Source organism: Sus scrofa, chromosome 5 (genome assembly GCF_000003025.6).
Source record: "Sus scrofa isolate TJ Tabasco breed Duroc chromosome 5, Sscrofa11.1, whole genome shotgun sequence".
Classification (NCBI taxonomy): Eukaryota; Metazoa; Chordata; class Mammalia; order Artiodactyla; family Suidae; genus Sus; species Sus scrofa.
The window spans coordinates 6,508,088-6,535,074 of NC_010447.5; the positions used below are offsets into that span (position 1 = coordinate 6,508,088).

At 48.9% G+C, this 26,987-nt stretch overlaps 1 protein-coding gene across 1 annotated transcript in view; it reads left to right on the plus strand.

The window, feature by feature from the left end:
* TCF20 (transcription factor 20) overlaps positions 1–26,861 on the plus strand; it is a 104,732-nt gene extending 77,871 nt beyond the window's left edge. The window contains 3 exon segments of the mRNA XM_021091435.1: positions 11,355–11,448; positions 18,942–18,991; positions 25,629–26,861. Of these exon segments, the coding sequence (XP_020947094.1) occupies positions 11,355–11,448; positions 18,942–18,991; positions 25,629–25,646 (162 nt within the window). The 3' untranslated portion in view covers positions 25,647–26,861.

Sequence of the window (26,987 nt, forward strand, 5' to 3'; positions counted from 1 at the left end):
TCAGGCAGTTTGTTCCTTCTGCCCTGACATCTGAATTCTTTCCCGACCTCCTTCACTAGGTCAGAGGTGCTACCTCTAAGCTCTGAAGTACTGTTTACATCATAATACATCGCAGTTTTGGTACTTGCAAATCATTCCATAAGTTCTCTGAGGGCAGGAAGCCTTTTGATCTTTGAGATCTGCCCCGTTGCCTCACATATAAACAGCTAAAGTTTGTTGATTGGATGAAAAGGAAAGATTATTACATTTCTGAAGTTGGTACCATTTAAGAGAATTTAAATATCAAAGCAAAGGCCACTGAATTAAAGGCCCCTTGATCATTCAGTCTCTCACAACCTTTAGAGATACCAGGGTGTTAGAAAGATGAGGTCTAGAGAAAACTTGAGCTGATAAAGACCATACTGATGGAATTCTTACTAATTTTCTTCCAGGCTGTGTTTCCAGTTCCTAAATTTTGCTGTTTTATCCTGTAGATTCAGCATGTTAGTAAATTAAGTAAATTCAGAGTCCTAAGTAGTTCCCCTTGTGGCCAGCAGAAACAAGCCCAACCAGTATCCATGAGGATGCAGGTTCGATCCCTGGCCTCACTCGGTTAAGGATCAGGCATTGCCATGAGCAGTTTTGTAGGTCGAAGATACGGCTCGGATCCTGAGTCGCTGTGGTGTAGGCCAGCAGCTACAACTCCAATTCGACCCCAGCCCTGGGAACTTCCATATGCCACAGGTGAGGCCCTAAAAAGAAAAGAGAAAAAAAAAGTCCTAAGAACAGCTTGTTAGGAAGTCAAAATCCTTTCTGCTTTTTCAGGAAGGTAACTTGTATTTCCCAGTTCTGTAAAGAAACCCCAGCTTTTTAGCTGGTGGTTATTAACCTTCACATCTGATGGAAGTAGCACAGATGCACCTTACTTCCAACACACGTGAGGTGTGAAAATCTGGATTTGTAAAATAACACAACAAGAGATGCATGTGATAGATCTTCTAGAGAAGACACCCTTCCCCAGCTGCATCTTAGACCTGGATAGGGAAGGTATGTTTAAAAGGAAAAGGAAGCTCTTGCTTGTGGCCAGAAGTTCACACATACCTGTTCCACATTTTCCCAGCTCTGCCAGCATCACCTTTTTAACTCATGTTGAAGAGCAGCCTCCTTAGTTTTTCTCAGTGCTCTCAATGCTTCAGGCATTGCATTCATTCCATCAGCCCTCATTCATAGTCCCTGCAGCGTGCCAGGCCCCGGGGGCACAAGAGTGAGTCTCAAAGTTTAGGGAGGTGGACAGACATGAAAAAGTTAATACTGTAAGCATGAGCAGAAATGTGTGCAATGCTGGGTATAAGCCATCTTGGGCACAGAGGTGGCAACGTGTGTGATCGTTAAGGCTCGCACAGAACTGACTATCATCAGCACTGATAATACCCTCACCCAGATGCCTCTGTGTGCTGAGGCTGCTGGAGATGCTCATTAAACAAAGAAGTGATTCAGGCCACCGTTACATCTCATAGGAAAGACCTCTCTGTGAATGAAGAGGCATGCAGAAGTCTCCTCAGTGCTTCTGCCAGGTATGGATTAAACCGTTTTTAGGGGATTCGGCTCGTGCAACTTCCATCTCCAGTCAATAAGCCCTGCCTCTGGGGTATGACAAGGGCTGGTGGAAGGATCAGGATGGTTGGCCGCTTTCTTTTGTTTAAACATGTCCAGAAGCTAAAAATTTTATAATTTACTTCCCAAGATTTGTAGTATCAAGAAATGCAGTTGCTTAAAAATAACCTTTATTCCCTCCTAAAAAAGATGAAAGATTCACTATTGAAATGATTGGGTCGTTGCTTATTTGAAAAAGTACTTTGTTTTAGAAACCATGATTGAAAAGTCCCTCTGCGTCTCACTTGTGTAGGAAGCACTATCATGGACTTACCTCTCCTAGGAGTGAATGCCATTGAACTTCTCACAACAGTGGCATCCACAACAAGAGCACTTAGCTGTACACTGACTTTATCATATTATTTACGCTATGGGAGAATGGTAGTGTCAATAGTTTCTTCAGGTAAAAAGTGAAGAATAAAAGTCGAATTGGAAACAGTGCTAGCCTGGGTATTGAGTTTTAGGATAGAAGCGGAGAATAGAAACAGAAGGTATTATAGAGATAAGTTCTTACATTCTGTCTTTGGCACCTGGCTGGCACGTAGGAATTACTTTCCAGATGTTGTTCAGTTGAGTGAGTGAAGGGGACGGAAGGAGACATGGTGTAGTGTAAAGAATGGTCGTCTTGGATACAAAGGAAACAGAGTTTTCTTCGTTCTTGTGCTTGTAGTGATGTGATCTTCAGCATGTTACTTTGCTTCTAGCCTGTGCCTTTTTTTTTTAATAATTTTTATTTTTTCCATTATAGCTGGTTTACAGTGTTCTGTCAATTTTCTACTGTACAGCAAGGTGTAGCCTGTTTTTTAAACCAGAATTTTAAAAGGCCGTGAGGAGTTGCTGCAGCTATGGCACAGGTTGCAGCTGTAGCTCGGATTTGGTCCCTGGCCCAGGAACTTCATATGCCATGGGTAAAGCCAAAATTAAAAATAAAATAAAATAACAAAATAAAAAGGCCTTGAAGGCAGACCCAGGTCCCTTCTAGTTCCAGTGTCACTGATCTGATGCCAGAATTTGTCTAATAAAAAGTGAGTGACATTGTGTTTCCTTGAGGGAGAATTTGTTATTTTGAGGCATATAAAAGGGAAATGAACAGTCACTTCTCTTATTGTGGGATTCTCAGGAAATCCTCACTTAGTAGTTTTCTATCACTGCTGTAACAAATCCCCATAAACTCAGTGGCTTAAAACACAAACTTGTTATCTTACAGTTCTGTGGGTGACAAGTCCCACACAGGTCTCATTCGGTTCCGATTAAGGTGTCAGGGCATTGGTTTTTTTCCTCTTGTCTTTTCTGACTTTAAAGGCTGCCCACGGTCTTGGCTTACGGCCCCTCCTCTGCCTTCAAAACCAGCCGTGTTGTATCTCTCTGACCCCGCTTTCACTGTCACGTCTACCTGCAACTCTGATAGCTCTGGGAAAGGTTCTTCACTTCTAAGGACCCTGTGAAGAGATGGGGCCACCTGGGTGATCCAGCATGCTCTCTCCGTCTCAAGGTCCTTGGCTTAATCACGTCTGCAGAGTCCCATTGCCACGAGGCAAAGCTTCTAAGGATAAGGTTAAGTATCTTTAACATCGTTGGAGGTCACCTCTCCCTGGCACACCCCATGGTCTACATTAGCCTGCAGGAGACAAAAGTTTAGTGCAGAAAGCGCTAAATGACTCCTAGGAAGCCGAAATCTTACCTCAGCCAGTCATTGCATCTCTCTGGATCTTTGTTTTCCCCATCTAAAAAGTTAGGGAGATGGAGTTCCCTGGTGGGCCAGCAGTTAAGTACTCAGAGTTGTCATTGCGTGCTCAAGTTCAGCCCCTGACCCAGGAACGTCCGCATGCTGTGGCCGGTAAATAAATAATAAAAATAAAAAGTTGGGAGTTCCCATTGGCTCAGGGGCTTGACAGTGGCAAGGATGCAAGTTCAATCCCTGGCCTGGTGCATTGGGTTAAGGATCAGGTGTTGCTGCAGCTTGCTGTAGGTTACAAGTCAGGCTCGATTTGGTCCCTGGCCTGGGAACTTGCATAGGTCGTGAGGTGGCCAAAAAAAAAAATTTTTTTTTTAATTAAAAAAAATAAAAAGTTGGGGAGTTGAAATTGGATTAGTGGTTCTCAAACTGTATTGGGCATCAGAATTGCTTGAAGATTTATTACACATTGAGATGGGCTTGAAAATTTGGATTTTTTTAATTATTTTTTTATTGTGAAATAAGACAACATCAAATTTACCATTTTATAACCCTTTTAAGTACCTAGTTCAGTGGTATTAAATACCTTCCCAGTGTTGTGCTGTCATCGCCATCATCCATCCCCCATAACTTTTTTCATCTTATGGAACTGAAACTCTATACCCATTAAACAAGACTCCACACCTTCACCCCAGATCACGGCAACTACCATTATGTTATGATTTAGAGTATGACTTAAATGCCTCGTATAAGTTGAGTTATATATAGTATTTGTCTTTGGCTGACTGGCTTATTTCACTTTAGCACAGTGTCATGAGTCCTCTATGTTGTAGCATGTGTCAGAATTTCCTTCCTTTTAAAGACTGAATAGTATTCCATTGTACGCATATACTGTTTTACTTATCCATTCATCCATCGGTGGACACTGTGTTGCTTTCACAGTTTCGCTGTTGTGAATAATGCTGCTGTAAACGTGGATATACAATACTTTTCAGAGTCTGCTTTCATTTTGGTGGGATATATACTCAAAAGTGAAATTGCTGGATTACATGGAAATTCTATTTCTAACCTTTTGAGAAACTGCCATACTGTTTTCCATGGCGTTTGTGCTTTTTTCATTCCCACCGCTGTGCCCAAGCGTTCCAATTCCTCCACATCCCCGCCAACACTTGTTTTCTGTTTGGTAGTAGTTATTCTAATGGGTGTGAAGTGTGTCTTATCTTTTTATGTGACTTGGCCATTGGTATATCTCCTTTGGAGAAATGTCTATTCAAGTCTTTGCCCATTTTTTAAATGGGCTGGGGTTTATTTTGTTTTGTTTCTTGGTTCTTTTTTTTTTTTTTTTCCTTCAGTTATGGTTTTGGGGGTTTTTGTTTGTTTATTTATTTTTTGGTAGAGTTTTAGGAGTTCTCTATATATTCTAAATATTAACCCTTATAAGAGATATGATTTGCTAGTATTTTCTCCCATTCTGTAGGTTGCCTTTTTACTCTGTTGATAGTGTATTTTGATGCACAACATTTTAAAATTTTATGATGGAGTCCCGTTGTGGCTCAGTGGAAACGAATCTGACTAGCATCCATGAGGACACAGGTTCGATCCCTGGCGATACTCAGTGAGTTAAAGATCCAGCATTGCTTGAGCTGTGATGTAGATCGCAGACGCGGCTCAGATCTGGCCTTGCATGGCTGTGGTGCAGGTTGGCGGCTACAGCTATGATTTGACCCCTAGCCTGAGAACCTCTGTGTTTTCTTTTTTTTTTTTTTTTCTTTTTGTCTTTTTTGCCATTTCTAGGGCCACTTTTGCGGCATATGGAGGTTCCCAGGCCAGGGGTCTAATCGAAGCTGTATCCACCGTCCTACGCCAGAGCCACAGCAACGCGGGATCCGAGCCGGGTCTGCGACCTACACCACAGCTCATGCAACGCCGGATCGTTAACCCACTGAGCAAGGGCAGGGACCAAACCCGCAACCTCATGGTTCCTAGTTGGACTCGTTAACCACTGCGCCACGATGGGAACTCCTCTGTGTTTTCTTCTGAGAGTTTTATTGTTTTATTTAGGTCTTACATTTAAATCCTTGATCCATTGTGAGTTGTTTTTTTTGGGGGGGGGGTGTCACATGCATGGCATGCACAAGTTTCCAGGCCAGGGATTGAACCCATGCCGCAGCAGCAACCCAAGCCACTGCAGTGACAATGCTGGATCTTTAATCCACTGTGCCACAAGAGAGCAGTTGTTTATTGAAACAACTGTCCTTTCCCCCATTAAGTAACTTGGCACCCTTGTCAAAAATCATTTGGCCATATATGGAAGCATTTACTTCTGGGCTCTCTATTCAATTGGTTTATATCAGTTTTTTATGCCATTCCTCACTGTTGACTACTATAGTTTTGTAGTAAATTTTGAAATCAGAAGTGTGAGTCTTCCAGTTTTGTTCTTTTTCAAGATTGTTTGGCTATTCGGAGTCCCTTAAGATTCCATATGAACTTTAGAATAGGTTTTTCTATTTTTGGAAAAAAATCACTAGGATTTTGATAGAGATTGCATTGACTCTGTAGGTCACATTATAAATCACTCTGTAGACATTTTATTAAGTGTTCTAATCCTGAGCATAGGATATGTTTCTATTTATTCATGTCTTTAATTTCTTCCAGCAGTGTTTGTAGTTTTCATTGTACAAGTCTCTCCTAAGTATTTTATTCTTTTGGTTGCTATTAGAATCAAACTTTTTGTAATTTCCTTTTCAAATTGTTCATTGTTCATATGTAGAAATGCAACTGGTTTTTCTCTGTTGACTTTGAACCCTGCTACTTTGCAAATTTATTAGTTTTATCAGTGTTTGTTTTTTAATGAACTCTAGGGTTTTCTAAATGTGAGATCATATCATCTTCAAACAGTGATAATTTTATTTTTTTCTTTCCAATTTGGACACCTTTTATTTCTTCTTCTTTTTTAATTGTTCTGGCTAGAACTTCCAGTGCTGTGTTGAATAGCCATGGTAAATGCAAGCATCCTTGCTTTTTTCCTCATCTTAGAGGACACAGCCCTGGTCTTTCCCCATGAGAATGATATTACTTGTTGGGTTCTCAGATAAGGCTTTTGTTTTCTTCTGTTCCTAGTTTGCTAAGTGTTATTATCATAAAAACATGTTAAATTTTGTCAGATGATCACGTAGTTATTTCCTTCATGCTGTTGATATACATTGTTGATCAATGTTGATATTACGTTGATCGATTTTCATGTGTTGAACCATCCTTGCATTCCAGGAATGAATCCCACTTGGTTGTGGTATATAATCCTTTCAGTATGCTGCTGGATTCTGTTTGCTAGTGTTTTGTTGAGTGTTTTTACATCAGTGCTGATAAAGGATATTGGTCTGTAGTGTGTGTGTGAGAGAAAGAGAGAGAGAGAGATTTCCTGGCTTTAGTATCAGCTAATGCTGCCTCATTAGAATGATTTTGAAAATGTCCCCATCTCTTGAAATTTTGGGAAAAGTTTCACAAGGACAGGAATTAGTTCTTTCTTAAATGTTGGTAGAACTTACCAGTGAGGTCATCATCAGGTCCAGGGCTTTTCTTTTTCAGCTTTTTGACTACTGATTCAATCTCCTTGTTAGTTATAGGTCTTTTCAAATCTTTATTTCTTGTTGATTTAATCTTGGTAGGTTGTGTGTTTCTGGAAGTGTGTCCCTTTCCTCTAGATGATGCTAATGTATGCTTGCTCACAGTACTCGCTTATAATCCTTTTTATTTCTGTAGAATCAATAGCATGTCCCCACTTTCATTTCTGATGTTAGTAATTTGAGTCTTTTTTTTTTTTTCTTAGTCCATCTAGCTAAAGATTTATTGATTTTGTTGATCTTTTCAAAGGAATAACTTTTGGTTTCATGGGTTTTTCTCTGTTGTTTGTAGTCTGTTCTCTGTTTCATTTATCTCTGTTCTAATCTTTTTATTTCCTCCCTTCTGCTAGCTTTGGGTTTTATTTGTTCTTCTTTCGTAGTGCCTTAACTTATAAAATTATGTGGCCTACCACTTGGCTAAGATGGGAGGAGGGTAGTGATGCTGTACTAAGAGCAGAAGTCAACCAGAATTATCTGCAGTTTACCACCCAGGTCTTCCCCTGGAAGTTATCTCAACAGACTCCAAAGTTTCAGGGTAGTTACATCAGACATTCTGCTAGCGCAATTGCTATCTGGGTGGCGATATAGATTCCTGGTGCTATCTACTCTGCAGTCTTCCCAGAATCCCAAAATTTGCACTTGTAAGAAGTTCCCAGGTTATGCTGATGCTGCTGGTCCAAGGAGCATTCTGAGAACCACTGACCTAAACACCTTAAGGCCCTTTCTTTAAGGCCCTAATATGCCACTACTCTGGATGCAATGTAGTAAATTATTTGTGCTTTTTTTCCTTTATCTTTTTAGGGCTGCATCCATGGTATATGGAAATTTCTAGGCTAGGTGTCAAATTGGAGCTGCAGCTGCTGGCCACGTTGCTAGCAACATGGGATCTGAGCCTCATCTGCCACCTACACCGCAGCTCACAGCAACGCCAGATCCTTAACCCACTGAGTGAGACCAGGGATCAAACCTGCACCTTCATGGATACTGGTCAGGTTCATAACCCACTGAGCCACAACGGGAACTCCCTATTTGTGCTTTCTTAATTGAAAGAAGCAAGCAGTCATTGTATTGATGTGATTTTCTGATGAGGGATGAATGTGCTTTTCTTTATGAGAAAAATGGAGCCTGTAGGCTGGTTCAGGGCAAGAAGCTTTGAGGAGTCCTGCGGGGGCAGAGGGACATTGATTAGGAAGGAAATGGACAGTGTTTGGATTGGATCTGAGCCTGGTGGGGTCTCTCTGTAAACTTGGGTGATGGCAAGGCCTGCTCCACAGGTTGCTTTTGTTGGTCTCTGTCATCTTGGGTCACATTTACTGGGCACTTTTGATCCAGCCACCATTGTAAGCCTGGATTAATGTATTCAACCCTCAGAGCATATCTGAGGTAGATGGTATATTAGGTCCACATTTGCAGAGTGAAGAAACAACGGTTAGGAGTTTGGCCGAGAACAGCACAAAGATAGGAGGTGGTGGGGTCACTTACCAGGGAGTTGTTTAGATTCCAGAGGCCACACACTTAACTTTTTACAGCAGGGCCCAAGTACTAGGTTTCTTTCTGAATAAATTAAGGTATTTTAACTGCAAGTTGCAAAACTAAACTGAAAAGTGATTTTTTTTTTTTTTTAAAGCAAAGTGTCCTCCCCCTTACCAAGTTTGGAGAGGGGGTGATCCTGGGGTTGGTTACTTTAGTGCTCACTGATGCCACCAGAATCCAAGTTCTGTCGTCCTGTCATTCCGCTGCCCTCGGTGGGCTGGGCTCTGTCTTCAGAGCTGTCCCCTTGTGCTGACAAGATGGTTGTGACACAGCTCTGCATTCCATCCTCGCAGAGGCCGAGCAAGACGAAGGCCTGTTCCTTTCTCATGTCCCTTGTTAAGAGGAGTGAAACTTGCCCAGAAGTTCCTTGCCCAAAGGAATCTTTACTACCAGAAATGCTTGACACACCCGTTCCTAAACAGCCACCACTGAGATGCAGCCCAGGGTGGGAGGGCCCGGAACACCAGCGCCCTGAACAGGGTGTGGCAGGAATGGCTATGAGTGACCCATGAGAAGTCAGCCACGTTTATTCCCTCTTGTTGATGGTGAGACCTTTGTTCTGAAGGTGCTCAGTGGCACTGACAGAAGCAAATAAAGTCCAGGGCTGCCCAAGAAGCTGCCAGCTGTCCTTGGTGTACTCCAGGCTGAGTAGTCTTTTATTTCCTGGCAAGGCTGTGAGGGTACATGGTAAATATTTGCTGGTTATCAGCACCCAGAAAGACATTGGTCTGCCAGCGCTGTCTTACAGCTCTGTACTTGCCCCACCTGCCTCTGGAGGATGCCAGACGTGGCCAGCCGGCATCAGCTCGGACCTGGAGCAGGTTACTTCCCCTTCTGGTGCCTCAGACACCTGTTCCTTCCCTCCCTCTCCTCCTCCTGGCACATGTTGGTGCGTTTAACATTGTCCCAGAGTTCCCCAGACTTCTTCGTTTCTTTTCATCTTTTTTCTCTTTTCTGTTCCGCATCAGTATTGCCACTAATCTGTCCTCCAGCTCGCTTATTCATTCTTCTGCCTCCTGTGTTCTGCTGTTGGTTGCTTCTAATGAATTTTTTATTTCAGTTATTGTATTTTGCATCTCTGCTTGCTTAAGTTTTAAATCTTGTATTTCTTTGCTCAGTGTTTGCTGTAAATTATCAATCTTTGCCTCCAGTTAATTTCCAGTGTCTTGCATCATCCTCAGCATCAGCAGTCTAAAGTCTTTTTCCTGGAGGCCGATAATCTCCAGATCACTTAGCTGTTTTTCTGGGGTTTTTTCTTGCTCCCTTATCTGAGTTATAGTTCTCTGCCTTTTCATTTTTATAGGTTTTTGATGTGGTCTCCCTTTTGCAGACAATAGAGTTGTAGCCTCTCTTACTTCTGATGTCTGCCCCCCTTGCGCTGGTTTTCTTTAAAATAAAATTTACCTGCGGGTGGGCGAGGGGAGGCGGAGCATTGAGCGCTTGCCCTGCCTAGGCCACACGGGAACGTGGGTTCCGGGGCCAGCGTGGGCGTGGCGCCCTTGCCGCTAGGCGGCCCAGAGAGCACTTCAAGGCCACGTTTTCTCTTTGTTCGGAAAAGTAATAATAATAAAAATCTGAACCAAAGCAGGGTGCTGCTCTCTCGCACCTTCCAGAGTGAGACGGGGAGGCGCCTCTGGTGCTTCCGGACACCTTATCCCGGGATGAGGGGGTCACAGGGAGTTATGAGGATGGAGTGAACTGGCCTGTGTCAGTCGCATCCAGACATGCCTGACACATGATGCGTGTTGCTGGCATCCGTGCAGTTGCCCATCAGCATTAGGGAAGCTTGCTCCAGCTCCCTGCTCCGCCACCATGAATGGGGGTGTTCGGTCCATGGCACCATCCAGGTGGGCTTCACCCCCACTGGGTGAGGGGTTCCTGACTGCTGCCGGCCTTCGAGCTATCCGAGGCAAAAGAGAAAAGAGAGAGAAGGGCATCCTTTGGTCACTTTGTCCCAGGGAGGGTGCTGTGTGGGGTGGGGAGTCATTCTCCACAAGGGTAGCTGGATGCGCAGCACTTGTATTTATTTTTCCCAGAGTCAGGAAGCGGCGGCTGTGTCATCCAGGTACCTTACCTGTGTGTGCTTCACCACCGGGAGAGTCTCCATGCTTCCCAGTAGGGCCAGTGTGGTTGCATTTTACAAATATGGGTACTGTTGACAGGACACAGGACTGAGTGCTCCCAGCAGCTGCATCACAGGATGATGGCAATATACCCCACTTCACGAAAACCTGACCATGTAAGGAGGGACATCTCAATTACAGAACACTGTCTCAGCCAGAAATTCATGGCAGGTTTCCTAGTGCATTTAAAATAGGTTTGTGTATAAAAATACCGTTTGCACACAGGAGCCCATATTTTCTGAAAAGGGAAATATGCTTGTATTGGGCATTTGGGATAAGTAGAATAAAAATAAAATCTTCTTACAAATATAAGAACTAGAAACCAAGTTCCACTTTTAATTCTAAAAAGTTTATATATAACTCTACTATCTTACCCTCTCCTCCTACCCCAGACTTCCACAGCAGAAATAGATGGGCAAGATCTGTAGGCGGCTCAGGATAGCGCTGGAGAGTGAGGAGAGGACGGACAGGCAGGCGGCGGAGGGACAGCAGGGACACCAGAGGCAGGGCCAGGCGTCTCACCCTCGCCCCAGCGTTGTTCTGTTTGATTTATCTGTGAGCATTTGTGACACCTGGCCTGAAACATTTCTGCTGGATCCCGTCCGTGACTGGTCGGTGAGCAGCGGTTAGAAAGTGACAGTCCGTCCTGCCACCACAGACCCCTGTAACCACAGAGACATGTGCTGAGGTCTGACCCGTGGGGCCTGGGGAAGGCTAGAGGAGAGGGGTGCATCTGGGTGCTGACACGCCTGACTTCTTCCTTCCTTTCAGAAATGTTCCCACTGCCAGGAGGCTGGCGCCACCTTGGGCTGCTACAACAAAGGCTGCTCCTTCCGATACCATTACCCGTGTGCCATTGACGCAGGTAAGATGGACCAGGGACCCTTGTCCAGGGCATCCGAAGCCTAGGACGGACACCTGGATTCTCTGCCTTTACGATTCCTCTGTCTCTTCTGACCCTTTTCTGTTTGTAAATTCTGAAGGAAGGCAGAGAAGACAATAAAAAGGAATGAAACAGGGCGGTTTTTTAGTAAGTTTTATTTATGTAACTCACAAAAGATTCACCTCCTTAGGTGTTCAGTTCAGTGGTTTTTCACCATTATATTCACAGAGTTGCACAAGCACAAGCACAATCAATTTTAGAGCATTTTTATCGCCTCGTAAATTCCTACCCGTTGGTGGTCTCCATCCCCCCCCCAGCCCCTGGCAACCACTTAATCTGCTTTCCATCTCTGCGGATTTGCCTGTTCTGGCCATTTCATGTAGGTGGAATCACACACTATATGGTCTTCGTGACAGGCTCCTCTGTGACACAGCTTCTTGTTTCACCAGTTTATCCATGTTGCAGCTTGTGTCAATACTTTGGTTTTTTGTTTTTTTGTTTTTTGTTTGTTTTTTAGGGCTGCGCCTGGGGCATATGGAAGGTCCCAGGCTAGGGGTCAAATCAAAATTACAGCTGCCTGCTACACCACAGCCACAGCAACTGGGGATGTAAGCCGAGCCTATGACCTACACCAGAGCTCACGGCAACGCTGGATCCCCGGCCCATGGAGCGAGGCCAGGGATCAAACCCGCATCCTCATGGATACTAGTCGGATTCATTTCCACTGTGCCACAATGGGAACTCCTTGTTTTATTTTGAAATATTTTATTGTAAGGATATACCATATCATGCTCAACACATGTTTGGATTTCCCGCCTTTTTATTTTGTGGACAACGCTGCCGTGAACATTCACAGACAACTCTGGTGTGGACCTGATGTTCTCATTTCTCTCGGGTGTAAATGTAGGGGTGGAATTACTGGGTCAAATGGTAACGCTGTGTTTACCTGAGGAACCGTGCAGATGTTTTCCAGAGTGTCTAAATCATTTTCCATCCTTCCAGCAGTGTGTGAGGGTTCCAACTTCTCCACACCCTCACCGACACTTGTTTTTATCTGTCTTTTTTATTGTGGCTGTCCCACTGGGCATGACGTGGTATCTCATTGTTCTTTGGGCTTACACATTTCCCCGGCAGCGAATGATGTTGAGCATCTTTGATGAAGACCCGTTTATCTTTCTCTTGCTGCTTATGCTCTTTGTTGCTCATTGGCTTTTCTTTCATTTAAGAAACCATTGCTTCATCCAAGATCACAAAGATTTATAATGCCTTCATTTTCTCCTAAGAGTGTTGTGGTTTTAGCCCTTACAAAGGTCGCTGATCCGTTTTGAGTTAATTTTTGTATATGGTGTGGAGTAGGAATCCAGTCATTCTTTTGCATATGGTTCCAGTTGTCCTAGAACCGTTTGTAGAAAAGACTACCCTTTCCTCATTCTGTGACCTTGGCATCGTTATTGAAAACCCATTGACTGTAGATGTACAGGCCATTTCTGGACTCTCTGCAGTATCATACCGTCTTGATTACTGTAGCTTTTGTGGTAGATTTTGAAATTGGGAAGTGTGAGTCCTTCGACTTTGTTCTTTTTTTTCAAGATTGTTTCGGTATTCTGGATACTTTTCCGTTCATACGGATTTTAGGATCAGCTTTTCCTAGTTCTGTTTAAAATGAAACTAAAATAAAAAACAGCATTGAAATTTTATAGGTATTGCAGAGTTCCCCTCGTGGCTCAGCAGTTAACGAACCCAACTGGCATCCGTGAGGACGCAGGTTCAATCCCTGGCCTCACTCAGTGGGTTAAGGATCCTGCGTTGCTGTGGCTGTGGTGTAGGCCAGCACCTACCACTCTGATTACACCCCTAACCTGGGAATTTCCATATGCCATGGGTGCAGCCCTAGAGACAAAAAGACAAAGAAAGAAAGAAACTTTATAGGGATTGCCTTGAATCTCCAGATTGATTAGAGTGTTGCCATTCCTCCAACCCATGGTTATGGGCGTCTGTCTTTCTAGTTATTTCAGTCTTGAATTTCTTTCAACAATGTTGTGTAATTTTCAGAGTACACATTTTGCACTTCTTTTGTTAGATTTGTTCTTAAGCATTTTATTATTTTTGGAGTAATGATAAGTGGAATAGTCTTCTTCTTTCTGTACGTGTGTATGTGGGTATTTATTTTATTGTGTATTTTATTTTACATAGTTAATTTACAGTTTTTGTTAGTTTCTGGAATTGTTTTCTTTTCTTTTCTTTTTTCAGGGCCGCACCCATGGCATGTGGCGGTTCCCAGGCTAGGGGTCTAATAGAGCTACAGCTACCGGCCTACACCACAGCCACAGCAATGCCAGATCTGAGCCTCATCTGTGACCTACACCACAGCTCACAGCAACGCCAGATCCTTAACCCACTGAGCGAGGCCAGAATCAAACCTGCAACCTCATGGTTCCTGGTCGGATTTGTTCCCACTGTGCCACGACGGGCACTCCTGACTCTTGGTTCTTGATTGATGTTTTCACCAGTTATGTTTTGAGCATCACATGGGTCTGAGACTTTCACCTAGCAGGTCCTCATAATGCTTGCAGTCAGGATGGAGGGAGAGAAACTGAGAGGACAAATGAGAGTGCTCGAGTGGCAGGTGGCTGACCAGGTGATGGGAGCAAGTGCAGAGGCGTAAAGCACTTGGAGTCGGATCCGACAGGTATGGGAGGGATCTGACTGAGCTCCTCTCAACCACCCTTCCTCCCAGCGCTCCTGACGTTTGCTTAAAGCACCTCCCCCTGCCTTGCGCGTCCTTCTCCTTCCCTCCTGTTTTTCTACCAGGTTTCTGTAGAAGGTGCAACTAAGAGAACAAGAAAGGTAATGCTTACGCCAAAGTTCGAGTCTCATGGGAGTCGTTTGCACGTGCTGAAGGGCAGCTGGTGGCCAAGGATAGGTGGGGACTAAGAAGAGAGCCTGAAATGTCAGTTCAGGGAGTTTGGGTTTCCGTCTGTCTCTTCTGTTCCCTTCCCTCCTCTGCGTGTTTCCGTGTCGAGTCTGGGCTGTCATTCGCCCATGCTGGTGGTCTGGCACATTCCTAGTGCCGTCGTTAAATCCGGCTCTCTCACATTTTCATGATACCGCCCAGGGTCACATCAGAATGTTTTGTTTCTTTTTCTGGTTTCAGTTTCTTGGTTTTTAAACAAAGGCTTTTTTAAAGTATTAGGCTTTTGGCCGTCGTTTGTAAGTTTTATGTGGGGAATACTGCAGGAATTAGTTTGCGCTGTTAGTGGCTGATGGGAGGTGGTCTCCCGTACGGAGGCTCTGCCCAGAAACATCAGGTGAGCAGCAGCCAGGCAGCCTTGTCCCCTACATGTGCTCCCTTCCACACACTTGTGTCCAGGCAGATTTTTTCCAGGGGTTGCACGATGCCACTCGGTAGAACTTGGAACTTGGTGATGGACTTTTCTAGAGCTGCCCTTCCAACACAGTAGCCACAAACCGTGTGTGACCGTTGAGTGCTCGGAAGGTGGCTAGTGGGAAGAAGCGACTGAGTTTTTAATTTTATTTTTATTTAAACTTAAATCCCGTGGAAGTCCAACTCCATTTGCAGCTGGCGGTTGGCAGCACAGGCTCAGCACCTCCTTGGTCAAGCCCAGGTGTTGGGGGTTCTTTGGGAAAGGCAACCGGGCTCTCCTCCCTCCGGCCAAGGCTCGGCACCCCCACGTACCACCAGCAGGGAAGCAGGGCCTGCTTTACCAGCTGAGGGTTAGAAAGTAAATGGTATTTGTCACTCTGTCTGAGCCTGTCCTTTCATGGCCTGCCCCAGGTAATTCTCTTTGGTAGAAGTTGGTGGCCGAGTATCCAGCAAGAGGGAGGCTGTCTGGGTCAGTGTGGCCTTGGCCTTCTGGCTTTGCTGCCCCGGCTGCCGCATGCTCTGCTCCTCCACGTGGAGCTGGGCCAAAGAAGCAGCTTCACAAGGTGACTGTGTCTTGGGCCTTTGCTGGTCTTTTTGATGACCTGAGTCCTAGCTTCCCAGAGCCTACACTTCTCTGTCCAGATGGATGCCCGTATTTATCCCATACAGACTTCTCAGGCATTTTCTTCTATAGGTGATGGATCTTTGCATCCAGAAAAAGCATTTGTTGATTTACTTTCTAGTTATAAGAAAAATAAGTTCCTGAGTTTGAGTCCTCCATCTCTGTGTGGAATAAGGGACAGTTTAGCCTTTTCCTCTCTGCCTTGCCACCAGCTGCCCAGACCTTAGAGAGCTGTTGATGTCCAGGGGAAACGTTTCATCACGAGGGACAGCTCCACGGAAACTGGAGGACCTGTGGCTCCCGCAGCTTTTGCCCCACCTGCTATCAGTCTTCTTGTGACATCTCGGTTTGCAGCATTGGGCTGCTTTTTATGTCACAGGCACTGGATCTGTCTCTGGGTGAGAGATGCAATGATAAGAACTTGAGCACCAGCTTTTAAAAAAAGGAAAGAAAGAAAAATTTAATGTATTTAATGTGTTGAGCCACAAAAGTGAAGACCGAAGAGGAAAAGAGCTGTGGTGGCTCATTAATAATTCCACTGTGCATGAAGAGTCTGGCCCAGAGGGGCTTTTTCTTTTACCCTTCCGAAGACACACAGCTGGGGGTTTCACTGCTGCAGCCACCCTTCCAGCAGCATCTTCAAGCGCTCTCTCCACCGCTGACTTGATCTTGCAGCAGTGGGTTCAGAGCCCCGGATGGGTGGCATGAATCAGCTGGCGGTCTGGCCCCTCCCTGGAGAGGCAGCTCTCTGCATCACAGAGGCCAGTCCGGGCCTTGCTCTTGCCCCCTTGTTCCCCTTCTTCAGCCCCAGGAGCCAGGCTGCCTTTCCTGAGACCGCCCCTCTGGGAGGTGGGGTGAGGCTGGTGGGTCCCCGGGTCCCAGCCTGGATTTTGCCAGACTGAGTAGCTCTGAGGAGACTGGCTGGGCTGGAGACTAACCGGGCCTGGCAGACCCAAAGGACACCAGGCCTCCTTCCACTTTTTCCCTTCTTGGGCTCACCATCCTCCTGCTGGGGTGTAATGTACGGATGCCTGTGGGTGTCTGGAGCTCCCAGTGGGTGTCTGTGGGTATCTGGAGCTTGTTGTCAGGAGCTCTGCAGAGTCCTCCACCTTTAGGCCTGAAGAGAAGTGAAAGTGGAGCACTGTTCTGAGGTGTTGATGTCTGTGTGGACTGCACAACCTGGCGAGTCCCTTCCAGCCTGTGCCATGGTCCAGCTCACTGTGGGGAGCGCCGACCAGGCCCTCTGCGCACTGTAGGATGCTGCCAGGAGCTTAAGGAAAACAAGCGGGTGGCCGGCGGGGTGGGGCCAGGTCTCTGCGCAGAGACCTCAGAGGACGTTAACTACCCTTCCTGCCGCTCCTCGCTCCTCCCCCAGCAGAGGCTGGTTGGAGGCAGCCAAGAAGAAAAGGCTCCCGGGCCCCTTCCAGGTGTGTAAGCGCTCCAGGTGTGCTTCTCCCCCTGCCAGGAATGTGAAGTACAGTCCTGGTGGCCCATGGCCCTGACAAGAACGAGTGAGGGCCTTTGTCTGCAGTGTCCTGCACGGAGGCCCTGCCAGAGGTGGAGCCTGTCTCCTAGATGTGTTTCGGAGGCTTCCATTTCCGGAAGTCCCTGGCATTAGTTCCAGGCTGCCTTTAGTGTGTACTTGTGTTGTTCTACTTCTTGTCTGCTTTTTAACCTCTGGGAACATTTTTCCTGACTTTAAGCATCTTTTACTAATGGTCCATCGTTCTGCAGCGTGAGGGGACCGAGCCGCCTCTACCTTTCTGATGACATCTCTTCCAGCTAACGTGGTCCCCTCCTCATTTCTGTAAACTCCTGTGGTGTGAGGGTGGCCTTGCCCCACATGGCCTGTGCTCTTTTTCTTTGGCCCAAACTAAAGATGGTGCTGGCAAACAGTGCTGCCACCGCCAGGTAAGGAGAAGGTGCTTCTTCCCTCGAGCTCCAGCTGCCTGAATCCTGCTGTTCATAAGCTCTCTGGCAGATTGGAGCAGCAGGAGTCTTGGTCACGCCATGTACTTGTGGGTTTTAAATTAACACATTTCATTTACTGCCGTGCTCTTTGCATGCGGGGTGTGGGGGATGCAAAGTCGAGCAGGACTTGCTGTTTTCTGTGCCCTGACGAGCTGAGGGCAGGAGGTGATAGTACAGGCTTAACCAGATTTATGAAGGGCCTTTGTTTATTAACGGATAGAGGACCTCATAAGTTTGCATTTGTGTGCTCCCTTGCTTATTACTAAGTGCTGATCTGGACCTCATTTTATTTTATTTTATTTTCTTATGGGCACATCCACAGTATGTGGAAGTTCCCAGGCCAGGGATGAATCCGAGCTGCAGCTGCAGCAACATTGGATCCTTTAACCCACTGCGCTGGGCTGGGGATCGAATGTGCACCTCCACACGACCCCGGCCACCGCAGTTGGAATCTTAACCCACGGTGCCACAGTGGGAATTCTTGGATCTCACTTTAAACCTGAGTTAAATTGTAAATTTAACAAGGCTAAGTAACAAGGCTGCCTCCCATCCTAGTGCCTGGGAGCTTTCTGAACGTGTGATCAATATTTATTAACATTCTGCCGCTGTCTCTTGCACCAGTGACGTGGCTGTCGGTCCTCGGGAGCTGGGGCGTGCAGAGTGAACTCGTTAATTAGATTTGCTCGCCCTGCTCCGCGCACCACGTTTGTGCCACAGAGCGCGCCTCACCTGGAGGCAGATGCCCACCCTTGATGTCAGGGAGGACGTGTCACCCTGTGGAAAGTTGGAATGAGTCCTCTCCCTCCAAGGGTTAATAGCCCCCTCATGGGATTTCACCTTCCTCTGCAGCATTTCACGTGGGCTCTGCAGCTTCTCAGTATCTGCATGGGTTGTGGGGAGAGGGCGGCAGCAGGGCCCCGGGGCTTGGCCTCCTTTCTGCCTCTGAAGACACGGGAAAGATGCCCCCAGATGCGACGTGTTTTCGTGAGGAAGCTTCGTGTACCTGTGGAACTAGTGCATTCCTGGGATAAGGAATTTTTAAAATAACATTTATTGAAGATGGTTTCTGTTAATTAACGTAATACGATATCATCATGGAAATACAGGAAAAAAATAAAGAAAATTAAAACCACCTATAATCTTACTATCCACAGAGAACCACTGCTGTATTTTGGTAGATTTCCTTTGTCCTTTTTTATGCGTATGCAATATTTATGAAATTGGGCTTGTATTTATATATTTATGTGCCCTGGTTTTTCAAGCAGTTTGCATCGTGTTTTCCCGTACCATCACCTATTCTCAAACGCTGGTCATTTAACACGGGACTTGACGTTCCTTCATCGAGGAACCGTAGCTTAGTCGGGGGTGTCTCTCCTCACAGCGTGGGGACGGCTTCGCTCCACGCGTGGCCCTGTCAGTCCTGGCCCGCGAGGCCCCCCGCCCCTCAGGCCGTGTTGCACACCAGGATCTCCCTGACTGTCCCCTTCTGTCTTGCAGATTGTTTGCTCCATGAGGAGAACTTCTCGGTGAGGTGCCCCAAGCACAAGGTGAGGCAGAGCCCGAAGAGCCTGTGCTCCCGGCCGGGGGCTGGGCTGGCGAGGGCCGGGGTGGGCCGGGGCTGGGGAGGAAGGTGTTTGTGAGTTGAGAGAAACTGGAGAGGAACACGGTGCACTCCTGGTGTCCCCCTTAGTGTAAGGGGAGCCCAGTGGCGGGTCGGCGGGAGGTAAGATTGGTGGCAGCCCAGATGTGTAAGCAGAGGCGTCTCCCGGGACTAAGAGGACGAGAGCTGACTCCAGGCCTTGGGGAAACTCATAGTCCCCTCCAGGTTTTACCTCCGCAGAAGCAAGTCAGCCGTCGATTCCAGAGGTGGTCTCTCAGTTGCCTCTTAAATTTAGAAAAGAAGGTCAACGGGGGTGAAGGGCCTGTTTCCAAGACGCCACACGCGTGGAGAGGAGAGGGTTTGGAGAAGGGACCCCAAGGAAGGGACTGGGGTGGTGGACGCCCTGCGGCGGCTGCTCTTCCCTGGCTGAGGGCACACTGACACCTGGTGGCCACTGGTGCTCACGGTCTGCAGTCTCCTAGTGGGGCCAGAAAGTACTAGAAAGAGGTCCTGGCAGGTCTGCCCTCAGATGCTTTTGAAAGATGCGTACTTATGCTTTTCTTTAAAAATTATTGCCAGAGGTGGATCATAGGATCTTACAATTTTCTCTTTATATTTTTTACTTAATTTATGTGTTTTTATTTTTAAAATTTTCTCTTTTTTAATGGTCACATTTTGCCGTAGAAACCCTGAGTGTCTCCTGTTTGTCATTCAATACTGACTCTCTGCTTTCTCTTTCCTGTTCCATGTGCGTCCCTCTCCTCACCTCCGCCCGCCCTGACCCCGCACTCGTTCTTCTGTCCCTGCTGTCTTGTCTCCTTGGCTCTGCCGGCGGCAGCCTCCCCTCCCATGCCCTCTCCCCCACTTGCAGAACAAGACAGCGAAAGGCAGCCTCAGCACAGAGCAGTCCGAGCGGGGGTGAGGGGGGCAGTGTGCTCGTGGGAATGGAAAGTACAGCAAGCACAGGTGAGTCGGGGCCGCCACCCCTGCCAGACTCCAAGGTGTCGTAGCCTCTGCCCTGTCGCCCAGCCAGGCTGCACCTCCAGCGTCTAATCGCACGGACTGCCAGCACCAGGTGGATGAGGTGTTGGTTCATTTGTTGCTTAGCTCCCCAGAATACGTGTGGAGAGGTGGCGTGAGGCTTCGGTCCCATCGTCCATTGAGCTTCAGGGTGACTGTTCCCCGAGGCAAGCCTGTTTGTGGAGTTCCTGGGGGCAGGTGGCAGCAGACTTCTGGGATGGACCCTCTGGGCTGGGGCACTTCTGCCAGCAACCCTCACTCTGCCTATTTCAGAAAGGCTTCTTGCCATAGGTCTTTTCTTTTTAATTAATTGATTTACTCTCTCTAAAGTGTGTGGCGGATTTTCCTTTGAAAAACAAAAAAAAATTCCCAACCTTTGTCCGTCGAAATCTTTCCTCCCCCCAGTACTATGGTTTTCTTTTCATGGTACAAAGGGAAGGAAAATCCCCTCAAAGATTTAGGAGACGTTAGGATCCCATTTAATTTCACTTTAAAAAATCTCAGGAGGTGGAGCTGTGCTTCCGGTGTGTCTGTGGGCGCGCAGTCAGGGCCAGCCACGTGCTCCTAGGCAGGCGGGCGGAGAGGACTCAGGTCTCTAGGAGCAGCCGGCCTCCGGCACCTCCGCTGCCTTCCTCGCCCTCCCAGGCCTCACCGAGTCCCTGGGGGTAAAGGAAAACGTTTGATGAGAAGAAAAACCAAAGTGTGACTTGGGGGAGTTCCTGTCATGGCTCAGTGGTTAACGAATCTGACCAGGAACCATGAGGTTGCAGGTTCGATCCCTGGCCTTGCTCGGTGGGTTAAGGATCCGGCATTGCCGTGAGGTGTGGTGTAGGTTGCAGACGCGGCTCGGATCCCACGTTGCTGTGGCTGTGACGTAGGCCTGCGGCTACAGCTCCAATTAGACCCCTAGCCTGGGAACCTCCATATGCCACGGGAGTGGCCTAGAAAAGGCAGAAAGACAAAAAAAAAAAGTGTAACTTGGGGCACTTGATGCCACAGGATGGGGTCAGAGACCAGATGTCTCAGAAACGTTCGTTGAGGGATTATTTCTCAAGTGAGCGTGTCTGCGTCTGTTCCAGGCACCTGAGACCCACACACACGTGCACTCGGCCTGGCTCTCTGGGCAGCACCAGGCGCCTGTGTCTCTGTGGAGTGTCGCCCCACTTGTTACAGCGGGGTGGGGGGCAGGGAGGTCTGCCTTTCTCTGGAATGTACCTAACAGTCATTTGAGGAAGAAATGGAATTCATCTCAGAACATAGCACTTTTCCTCCAGGAAGTCGTTTGTTTTTTAGGCGGGGTCCCAGTACCGACCCCCAGAGAGGCCCCTCCACTGTGGGATGAGTCTTTGGGGGGCTTGTGGGGGTTACGTTGCTCTCTCGAGGGGCTGTCAAGTGAGGACTTGGTACTCGCTTTTCTCTCTTCCCCTCCGTGGAGTGAGGCTGGGAGTGGAGGGAGCAGAGCAGGACGGGAAGTTGGGTCACAGAAGCCACATGACCCCCTGTGGACTCGGAGCCCAAGGGTCAGAAACTACGGGATCCATGACCCTCAGGGCAGCACAGCATGGGTAGTTTCCAAGAATGTTTCTATTGGGGAGCTCCTGCTGTGGCACAGTGGGTTAAGACTCCGACTGCAGCAGTTTGGGTTGCTGTGGAAGTGTAGCTTCTATTCCCAGCCCAACGCAGTGGGCTAAGGATCCGGCGCTGCTGTAGCTGTGGCTCGGATTCAGTCCCTGGCCTGGGAACTTCCCTGAACCACGGAGAGGCCACTGAAAAAAAAAGAAAGAATGTCTCTGTTGGCCCTTCAGTGGGTCCCTGGGCTTGGTCACCATTTCTAGGCAGCTCTGCCACCTTCCTGGCCCAGGCGGTTGTCACCAAGGGCCATGTGCATGTTCCTGGAAGGTCCCAGGAAGAGCCGGTTTGGGAGAGAACCGTCTGTCTCAGGGCCTTTTGTTCCTGTCCGGGAACCCCAGCCTGGGTTGAGAAAAAGAGGGAGTCTGCGCCCTGGGCCTGGTGGGCAGATCTCCTCTCGGAAGTTTTCGTTTTGCTCACATGGCCTTCCCTTGCGCCCCTTCCTGGGCTCTGCCAGCCGACAGAGCCCTCGCTCTTATGGGACCTTCCAGGAACATGAGCATCATCATTCATTCCTCAGAAACGTGGTGTTACTGTTCCCGCTTATACCAAAGAAACAGAGGTGCTGAGTGATGAAGCGGCCTTTCCCTCAGTTTGCGGACATCCCGAGTCTGCTGAGGCCAGACACTCGCCGCATGGCAGGGAGCGGTGTACACAGCCAGGCTCCTCTGCCCTGAGGGCTGCCGTGGGGCTGGGCCCTCGTCCTGCCTTCTCAGCTCAGAGTCCCACCTCGGGCAGTGCCGTCCTTCCGGCCGGGGCTGCTGTTAGAAACCCAGTGATCAGGGGCAGAAACGCACGCCCATGCCCCCCACCCCCCCGGGAGCGGTCATCCTGACACAGAGCCGCCATCACTGGGTCTCCCAGCAGGAAAGGGACAGTGATGGTACATGGGAGGCCCAGCTCGTGGTGTGGACAGTGCTGTGTGACCAAGGTCAGGCCACCCGCTTCAGTTTCTTCCTCTAAGAAGAGAAGCGACGGGGGCCAACCTTGTGAGGATTCGGTTGAGGTGTCTCTTATGTGCCCAGCTCAGCCTGGCCTGTGGTGAGGTGTCAGCAAGCCCTGGGCATGCTGCCCTCTCGGCCGCATACGGAACCCTGCAGCTGTCCAGGGCTGGCGGCCAGGAGACGTGAGTTCTAATCTCCTGCCACCCTCCTGCCAGCATGTGAGGACCTGGTGCTCATCCCTTACCAGCCAGCAGTGCCGGAGAGGAGAGCCGCCAGTGGGCCACCCCTGCCCCGGTCTGAGGGTGACGAAGCAGCCTGGCAGGACTGTGGCCACCCGCCCTCTCCCTGTGCCGATGTCATCTGGCCCAGCCAGAGGACAGGGCTCTGACAGCGGAGCCCCTGCATCTGTCTTCCGTGCTCGCCCGTGGGAAACAAGGAGACCCCAGGCCCCCCATGCAGACCTCCACTCAGCAGCCTCCTCGTCCCAGCGCTGGGCCTCCCCGAGCGCCGTCTCTGGTTGGAATGTCACACGGTCTGCCCACGTGTCACATCCCGATGTCCTCCTCCCCCAGGCTGTCTGGGGGAGTCCTGGGGTTCCACACAGAGGAGGCTTGATTCCATCCGCCTCTCTCCTTCCCCAGCCCAGGCGGCCCCTCCCGCCTGCCGCAGCCCCGCTCAGACTCCTCTCCTCCACGTCAGAGGGTCAGAGGGTCCCGTCACATGGAGAGTGAAGCCCAGGCTCCGGAGGCTCCCTCCCTCCCTCTGGGCCTCTGCACCTGCACTTAGTCCCTGGGCCACAGCCCTGCACCTCCGTCTCCTCTCTGGGTCTCAGCTTCAGTGTCACTTTGTCACAGCAGGGAATCTGGTGGGGCTGAGACGGTGGAGACCGGCCGCAGGCGGAGGGGCCGGCCTGGATGTGGAAGGATTCGGAGGACAGCCTGCCCCGGCCCAGGTTCAAGCCACAGATGGCAGCAGGAAGGAGGCTGGGAGCATGACGGGCCGGGGTGTTGGGAGGCTTTGGGCCAGGGTGAAATCCTATTCCTGGCAGCCAGACCTGTAGGCGCCTTTTCACAGAGAGCAGCGAGGCCTCGGCCGTGAGGGCTCTGCGCCCGCTCTGGGGCTCTGCCTTCTCAGCCGCTCCCTGCGCTTCGGACAGGACTCACAGCGATGGAGGCTGAGGCAGAGTCCCTGGGGCCCAGTCAGAAGAGCTTCATCCACCTCTGACCAGCCGCAGCTTCTTGGTCTCTAAGATACGGAGGTCGTACCTCTTACTGTTGTCATGGAATAACATGTATAAAGCTCCTAGCATGGTGCCTGGCCCCTAGTTGGTGCTTAAAAAAATGTTCTTCCTATTCTCCCTGCGAGAGAAACAGTTTTTAGAAGAAACTGAGAAGTCGGGGGCCCATCACACTCGGGGCATCATGTCTCTGGGCCCTAACACCGATTCTGTCTTGCATCGGTCCCTGTTGGGAAGGCCAGAGCCCAGGTGGCAGGGGTTGTGGGTGGAAGGGCAGAGGTGCCTGCACCAGTGGCCCACATCTCCAGCAAGATTTTGCCCCTTTGGTCATTTTTTGAGGTGCCCTGTTCGCCTCACCCTTGTCCTCACATTTACAAAGGGCCTGTGGTTCCTGGGGTGACACCAGAAAAGGCTTCTTCTCCCCCTCTCCTGGCAGCCTTGGCCTCAGGAATCCAGAGCGAGGAGCAGAGAATGTCCGTGCTGGGGGAGGAGGAAGCCTGGCCTGCACAGGCTGGGACGGCCTGCATTGGCAGGAGGCTCAGCCACTGGTCCATGTCCCGGGCCCCTGCATAAGAGTCCTGGGGTTTGCTTTTTCCTGAGGATGGCGACATTGTCCTGCTGTCTCTGAGTCTTCTGCTGTTCATTCATGCTTCCTGCCAAGCAGTTAGGAAGGGCAGGTGCACGTCTGTTCTTAGTTCATGCACACAGACCAGCCTTCTTAACTTTTTCACATTAGTAAATTTTGCAGGTCAAACCAGAGCTGAAGCAGTGATAGCACCACACAGTTATGCTGTAGGCCACTAGGAAAGTCCAGTGACTTATGGAAACAGAGAAGAGACAGTGATGCTTGGGTTTTCTGAGGTTTATTCTTTGGAGGAGAGCTCCAAAGAGGGTTTGAGGAAGAAGCAAGGTTGAGGGTACCAGCCCCTGACACTCATGTGTACATATGTGTATACACATGCACGCACACAGTTTCTAAGAGTGCTGTGATTGGCAGGAAGGCGAGGTTGAGGCTGCCACTGCTCTTGGCTTCTGGCTTAATTTTTCTGGGCTGAATTCCTTGGAAATTGCTGTCTCTCTGAGGCTTTGGCACACGTAACGACCCACAAAGTATTCTGAGTACGACCCCACATACCCCAGGCAATCATCAGGGTAGCCTTGCTGAGCCTGTGCCTGGGCTGGAAGAGGAGACACCAGTGGCAGGGCCTGGGGAGCCTCAGAGGATGAGCTGAGACCTGCCCCCGTCAGAGCTGCTGGGCAGAGTGGGCTCCATTAGGGGTGAAGAACCGCCAGTCACTGGAGGCAGACACGACGTGGTCCTGAGCCAGATACGCCAAGGTTGGCTGATACTGAGCCACCTCTGAGGATGGGCCCTGCCACCAAGTGCTAAGCCCAGCCACAGGATGCATGGTTTTGAGCAAGGGTGGCCCCAGAGCTGCCCCACTCCAGGGCAGCCCCACCTGGGGGATCAGGGAATCCTCTCCGGGTCTCGGGAAGGTGGACACACCTAGAGGGGGCCCTGAGTCTCGTCCCAGTGCACCTGGCTAGGTCATTGCTGCCTTTCCCCTGTGCCAGGCCCAGAGCCACATGGCAGCTCAGCCATTGGTCTTGGGTGTCTACGGTGTCAGCAGCATGTCCACGTGGGGTCTGCGGTCCTGGACCCCGCGCCCATCCTGGTGCCACCGTGGAGCAAGGGCTGTTGGCTGCAGCAGCACACGGAGGTTCCCAGCACCCAGTGTTTCTCTGTCTTGCAGGTGAGACTGTGGAGATGAAAGGTGGTGGAAACTCGTGCTGGAATGGAAATGGCCCTCCTGTGCCGCCACACCCCACCCCGCCCCGCCCCACGTGCCTGCCCGTGCCAGCACTTCCTTCCTAAGTTTGTACATCACTCTCAAACCGGTGACACCACAGGAAAGAAAGACCCAAGAAGTCGGAATGGCTGTTTCCATGGACACAATCTCCATAGTGACAATGTGGGGGGAGGGGGAGGGGTGGGATGATGGGAAAGGGTGGGGGGAATTAAAAGGGAGGGATAAAAATATATATATATAAATCTATTTTTAGTCTGGAAAGACTTTGTTTAAATGAAAGGTGCGCTATCCCTTTTGATTCTATTTTAAAATTAACTCCAAATTTGTTCTAATAACAGTGAAATTTAAATGTGAAATTGAACTGAACAAACTCATCTCACAAGGACAGGGGTGGCTTAGATCCTTAGCCCAGCTTTCACAGTTCAGAGACTCTAGACCCGGGGTTGGGAGAGCAGACCAACCACAGCAAACCATTCCTTTGTCATGAATTTGCCCCAAAGTGGGAAAGTCGAGGGGGAGGGAAGTGGGGATGGTCTGTGCTTTCAAGAGTGGGAGAATGATGTTTAAACACAAAAATAAAATCGTGCTCATTTCCAGAAACACTATTTATTTATTATTCTTTAAAATTTTTCTCTCTCTTAGGGGGTGAAATTGGCAGATGCCCCAAGGTCATAGTTGTGGCCTGTGGGGGCCCCAAGCGTCCCGTTAAGTGGCTCAGCCAGCAGGGTCAAGGGCTGGCAGCCTCTGGGCATGTTCCAGGCAGCTGTGCCCTGAACCCCCAGGACAGACAGGCAGAACCGAAGCTGTAGGAGTGGACACGGGGAGGGACAGTGTCAGGTGCCATCATGTGGGGTCAGCTGACCAGGAACACCCACTCTACGCTTTTTTCTTTTGCTTTCATTTTTATAAAGGAAAAGGGGGCCTGCCAGTTGAGCAGCCCCATGCTACATGATTCTTTATGTTGTATTGTTGTTTTGTTTTGTAAATTGTATAATTTTTAAATGTCTTGGTTTAAAAAAAAAATACAAAAAAAATCTTGTTAAGGCCTTAAGAAGGGGTTAGTGCATCTTTCAGGGGTCACTCTGCCGTGGGGATAAAATAGCTGTTTCACAAACAGTTTTATTTAAAAAACAAAACAAAAAAATCAAAAAAATAATAAACTTCATTTTAACCTTGTTTCCTTTTTTGTTTACTCTGAAGTGAATGTGTTTCTTTCTCCTCCCATCCCAGCCCCCGCCTGCCGCCCCGGGTGGCTCTGGTTCTGTTGCAGAGGCAGCTGACACCTGACTGGCCCAGCAGTCC